At 43.0% G+C, this 5,836-nt stretch overlaps 1 protein-coding gene across 1 annotated transcript; it reads right to left on the reverse strand.

Annotated features, from left to right (window-relative positions):
* Window positions 1-2,358: 2,358 nt before the first annotated feature.
* Window positions 2,359-5,815, reverse strand: LOC139029324 (uncharacterized). The gene is made up of 2 exons (XM_070449042.1): window positions 5,510-5,815; window positions 2,359-5,140 (listed from the first exon to the last, which is right to left on the reverse strand). Exons 1-2 carry the CDS (start codon window positions 5,813-5,815, stop codon window positions 4,934-4,936), a joined length of 513 nt encoding a protein of 170 aa, XP_070305143.1. The 3' UTR covers window positions 2,359-4,933.
* Window positions 5,816-5,836: the final 21 nt, after the last annotated feature.

Below are 5,836 nucleotides of genomic sequence, written 5' to 3' on the forward strand. Positions count from 1 at the left end.
TGTTATAGCAGCAAAGGGGGGACCWYCTCCATCTTAATGCCCATGATTTTGGAATTAGATGTTCAACAAGCAGGTGTCCACATACTTTTGGTKATGTAGTGTACTTCTGCATCCCACAAGGTGGAGACATCGTAGCAAATCATTGGAAGACATTGAATTCCGACGTTGAATTTCAGAAACGTCAACATGTGCAAGTTCAAGGGAAAACCCTTAGAAAATGGTAAAGAGACCTCTAGTGAAAATGGAAGTGGGGAACCCCAAGCTGTATTCACCGGAAACAGTGTGCCTGTTTCAACATGATGATATATGTCTATAGTCTTTGCAGATGTTTCCCCTACCTCTTCTGTATGTTTGGAATCTGCTATCAGGACTTCTAGGAACCAAACGACTCAAGTATGACCTCTTTCTTGTTCATTGACCGCGATATTGAATATTCACCATTTTATTTCTATGATCAATGCATGTGAAGCATAGAGATCACAGTGGTATGGTTGTATGTCATGTCCTGGCTATTATGTCCAATGTATGGTGCATCCTCTAATCTCTTCCAGTCTACCCCATGCTTACACTTTTAAGAAGATTCTCTATTTTGTTAACCATTTTGGATGAGGGAATCCTACTGAAGTAAGTTCTCTTCAATTGTTAGAAACCAAGACAATTTTTWAAAATTAGATTACATTATATGTTTCATTTTGTGGATAAACGTTCCTTCCCCACAGAAATCCATTCTCTGGGCCGATCGAGGCAACGGGGTTTGCCATGATCTTTGGAGCATTTMTTTGTAGCTGCAAGGTAAGTTTTACTTGCTTGCTTGCTTGGTCTTTTGGGGTCTAGGTCAGGTTACTGAATAAACTGTGATTGATGGAACAAACACCAAAGGTCACAACGTGTCGGGCTCTAAGGTTAAGCACGTGTCTCGCCCAGCAGGTTCAGTTTGTTACCATTGCAACAGTTTTCAGTAGTAAGTTAAACTGTTGAAAAGGGAATGGTCCCCACCAGTGCAGAACTACATGACAGAGAAAAACATCACTTGGTCTGTTACAGCAGTGATTTGGTCTTAGATCGTCAAGGCTACGTGTTTAGAATCACATTCACAGATGAACAATCAAGTAAGCAAAGTAAAAAGATTAGCCAGGAAATTGGGATTGCAAATCCTACGTGTTCCACTGTGTGTGAGGGTGAAAACAGATAAACTTGGGGGTATTGTTTTTCATTTTTGACAGAACTTATTTATAAAAAATATAAATATTCACATGGTACTGTTGTGTAATAGCAACAGCTGTTCAACTTTCCCATTGGCTGATACTTGGCTTCGCAAAAAGGCAGTGAAAAGTGACCCATTCTATGTCTATGGCCAAGGCATAATAATATTCATCAGTTGATCCTCATTTCACTGGACTGAATAAACATCTCTGAAATGTTAACTTGTAATTTCAACAGAGAAGCCTTAAATGGGAATGCACTGGAAGGTTGAAGCTTGAGATGTACAATGTCAAACATGTACTCTATGTCAAACATGTACTCTATGTCAAACATGTACTCTATGTCAAACATTTTAAGGCCACTGTTTAATCAAACAATCATAAGACTGGATCAAGTGTTTTGGGAAGATTTGTGCCGAGTCAAGTAGTCATTCTACAGTAACTCTGGACGCAATTAAACCAAAGGTGTGTTGTAGCGCTGTAAAAGCTTTTTCCACTTGAGCCATCTGCAGCGCTTACCATGAATTCAGTCAATCTCTGCAAATGTTGTGGAAATTTTCTTTAAAAGGCGCATTGTCGACAATGTGCCTCTGATTCCTGACCTTATGTTTTCACATATTTGAATTCTTCAATGGAATACTTTTGTTTTATACATTCTTTTTTTTGTTTATTTTGTGAATCTAATATCTAAGCAAAAAAAATGTAATAGTTGGTTCAACAATTTGTAAGGTCTAGGTTTCATTTCCTGCCATACTGAAGAAAAATGTATGAAAATTCCACCACTGTTAGTTACCTTGTCCAATGTAAGAATGACTGATTTGTCCTCACATATTTGTGTAAAACTATGTCAGTACATTGTGTCAAAATACCTGTTTATACCTGGTGTTAATATGCCTCATTTGTCCTGATCTTGTCCACATTCTGATTGTGCCCCATGTTTAGACAGGTGGCAATTAAAATATGGATTCTGATTTTGATCAGTTCTTTTAGACCACCTCTTGAGGTAGTCAGGCACACGTGATTGGATATCCTACAAGAGTAGACGGACCTGGACAGTTAAACCATTTAAAATCATTAACCCGCCCACAAATCATTCATAAAGTGCATATTCTGCAGTTAGGGCACTCTAAAACATGACATAATACAACGCAGAACATCAGTGTGAATAGATTTATTAAATATAGTCACCATTATTCATTCACAGCCAGTCTTGGTATACGCTTCACTTTAATTAAATGTTGTCATTTTCGGATGACTACTTACAGCACATAATAAAAAATAAAAATAAACTACTTGAATCAACATTATTCGAGGCTGTGCTTTTAAAGAACAAAAAAAAAAAAAAGCTTTTTGTGTTGTTTTACAAACCATTTGTGAATGTAGACCAAAGCAGGAGTAGCTTACAAAGTAAAACGTTGAGACATTAAAAAAAGCTACAGTAACACAAATGTCAAAACGCTGCGTTATTAAACCTCCACTGGAACTAGTGGAGGTTCTTCACATTGAAGCTTACAGTCAAGTTCTTTCATTCCTAATAATGAGAGCTCGCAGGTGACAAGAAACATTACTGGTGCCACATTGTCTCCAATTTCAAAAAGCGGTTTCAACCTAAAAAGACAAGTGTCACTACACTGCATCTCTCTTTTAGATGGAATCATTATCAAGTAATCAAACATCTTTTTGCGGCAAATCCATTTACAAAGGGAAATGCAGAGAAATAGGAATGACTACTTTCAGAACAGCTACACTCGGAACACCTAGGAAATAAATCCTTAACAAAAGCTTACAAGAAAGATGGTAAAATACACAGATTAAAGAGACTTATCAAAAAGTGTAAGAAGTGTACAAGATAAGAAAATCTTTACAAACTTTACACAAAGTCACAGAAGTACTGTCTAGCAAAAACAAGAGAAACGAAACTATAGGAAAACGCTGACTAATAAAAATACAGCGTTCTAACCAATGAGTTATAATACAAGACATCACTGATGTCAGACGCTTTACACAAACCTCAGGGACAGACACTCCCATTAGTTCATTTCTTGCAATTAAAATGTTTCCATGGTCAGGGCAACGTTCAGTACGAAAAAAAACAGTGCAACATTCAATTAAACAGAAACGGTGCTGTTCTGAACGGCCAGCTCAAAAAAACAGAGGTTGGGGATCAGCATGGCCGCTGCTCGATAAATATGGCCCCCATTGCTTCAAGCCACACCCACCAAACGGAGCAAACGTACCTCAAAGTCCATTCAAAGAACATTGGAATGTTTTGGGGAAACGTGTCGTTCAGTACAAACCGTTACGCAACATAGCAAACTTCAATCGAACTGAACACACCACAGGTTTCAAATAAGCAATGATGTCATGCAGCAGTGTTGCTTTCTCCACTCTATCAACAAAGAAAACAAAGGATGAAAGTGCAACATAAGCCCCGTTTATACCTGGTTCTTAGATCACAATCAGTCCTTTGTCCGGATTTTTTGAGCCTATTGGAAGCTGGGGATGATTAGGTGACCATGATGGTTTGTGGGTCAGATTGTGAATTTAGCCAGGACACCAGGGTTAACACCCCTACTATTAGGATAAGTGGCATGGGATCTTTAGTGACCACAGACAGGACACCCGTTTAACGTCCCATCCGAAAAAACTGCACTCTACACAGGGCAATGTCCCCAATCACTGCCCTGGGGCGTTGGTATATTTTAGACCAGAGGAAAGAGCGCCCCTCCAACACCACTTCCAGCAGAATCTGGTCTCCCAACCAGGAACAACCCTGCTTAGCTTCAGAGGTAAGCCAGCAGTGGGATGCAGGGTGGTATGCTGTGATCTTGTCCACATTTTTGGACAGCTGTAGATGATTAAAAGACAGATTGCGATCAGATCTTCCTGACCACCTCCGGAGACAGTCAGGCACCTATTGTGTTTGGATCCCATTTTAATACTACGTGTAAATGCATATCTGAAAATCTGGGCACAATCAGAATGTGGACAGGATCAGAATAAAGAATGTATGTTAACGCCAGGTAAAAACGAGGCTTTAGTGTGCCTGCAACAGCGCCAATCTGCCTGCATATCGATCGTCCCGTCGAAGACCTAGAACCCTCAACATCGCCCCTTTTCATTTCTTTGTTTCAAATGTCTTGGAAAGCAAAATACCCATCAATCATAGTACATTTATTGGAAAAAATATATACATATTTTTCAAGTAAAAAAATACCACAGGCGATTTTTATTCTAATACAAATAGGGGAAAAAACATTTTCTTTCCGTAGAAATTTTCGAGATCGGTCTCCAAAAAAGTGAATAAGGAGAATGAGTAGAAGAATCCGTATGAATTATGAGGTGGTAGCAGGTAGGAGGAAGGGAGGGGTGCAGAAACTGTGGTACTTTGGATGTTTGGAGCGTTGGAGGTTTTGCTGGATGGGGGATGAGGCAGGGCTGTATGTTGTGCCCCTTTTACAATCAGGCCGCTGCCTTCCCTCCGTTTGCTGGTGTGGTCCAGCCGTGTTTGGTTGGTTGGTTGGTATAGGTCGTATTCACTAGGCCCAAAACGAGAAAAAAAAACAGACCAACAGGGATGGACTACCTGAACTTGTCCAAAAAGAAAATCTAGTTTTATTTTTCTGTTGCAAAACGTTTTGCTGCGGTGTGCACTAATGAATACAACCATGTTATTTTTATTTAGGTTTGGTTCTGTGCGCTTTGACCACTCTGAGAAGGGGTCATCATTATCATTTGTTCTCTTGCTGGAGGGTCGTCAATGTTCTGGAGGGTTCTGGTGGCTCCGCCTCTGTCCGGCACCTCTTGGCCGGCATGTCATCGTAGTGACCGTTGCCACAGTGGGGCTCCAGGGAGCCATTCCTGTCGTGGCTGGGAGTGGCGACCACTGCCTCGCAGCTGCTGGACTCTTTGTCCGAGGTGGTGGGAGGAGGGAGAGCCTCCAGAGAGGGGTGGGGGGCAGTGTGAGGAGGGAGAACATCCAGAGAGGGGTGGGGGGCAGTGTGAGGAAAACATCCAGAGAGGGGTGGGGGCAGTGTGAAGGACATCCGCAGAGGGGGTGGGGGCAGTGGAGGAACATCAAGAGAGGGTGGGGGGCAGTGGGAGGAACATCCAGAGAGGGGGTGGGGGCAGTGGGAGGAACATCCAGAGAGGGGTGGGGGGCAGTGGGAGGAACATCCAGAGAGGGGTGGGGGGCAGTGGGAGGAAACATCCAGAGAGGGGTGGGGGGCAGTGGGAGGAACATCCAGAGAGGGTGGGGGCATGTGAGGAACATCCAGAGAGGGGTGGGGGGCAGTGTGAGGGAACACATCCAGAGAGGGGTGGGGGGCAGTGTGAGGAACATCCGAGAGGGGTGGGGGGCAGTGTGAGGAACATCCAGAGAGGGGTGGGGGCAGTGTGAGGAACATCCAGAGAGGGGTGGGGGGCAGTGTGAGGAACATCCAGAGAGGTGTGGGGGGCAGTGTGAGGAACATCCAGAGAGGGGTGGGGGCAGTGTGAGGAACATCCAAGAGGAGGGGTGGGGGGAGGTGAGCCCGTTTGAACTGGACGGATTTGCTCTCTTGACGTCGTTTCGCCACACGTGGATGATTGGGAAGCTTCTCCTTGAAGCTCATGGTGTGACTCACACTAAACTG

The sequence above is a fragment of the Salvelinus sp. IW2-2015 genome, linkage group LG19, assembly GCF_002910315.2.
Source record: "Salvelinus sp. IW2-2015 linkage group LG19, ASM291031v2, whole genome shotgun sequence".
NCBI classification, from domain to species: Eukaryota; Metazoa; Chordata; class Actinopteri; order Salmoniformes; family Salmonidae; genus Salvelinus; species Salvelinus sp. IW2-2015.

Excerpts from the sequence above, each read along its gene's own strand:
- LOC139029324 (XM_070449042.1), bottom strand. The coding sequence starts at position 5,815 with ATGAGCTTCAAGGAGAAGCTTCCCAATCATCCACGTGTGGCGAAACGA. Across the intron at positions 5,141-5,509 it reads CCCCCCACCCCTCTCTGGAT|GCTCTCCCTCCTCCCACCAC; the intron begins GTGTTCCCTCAC and ends CCCTCTCTGGAG.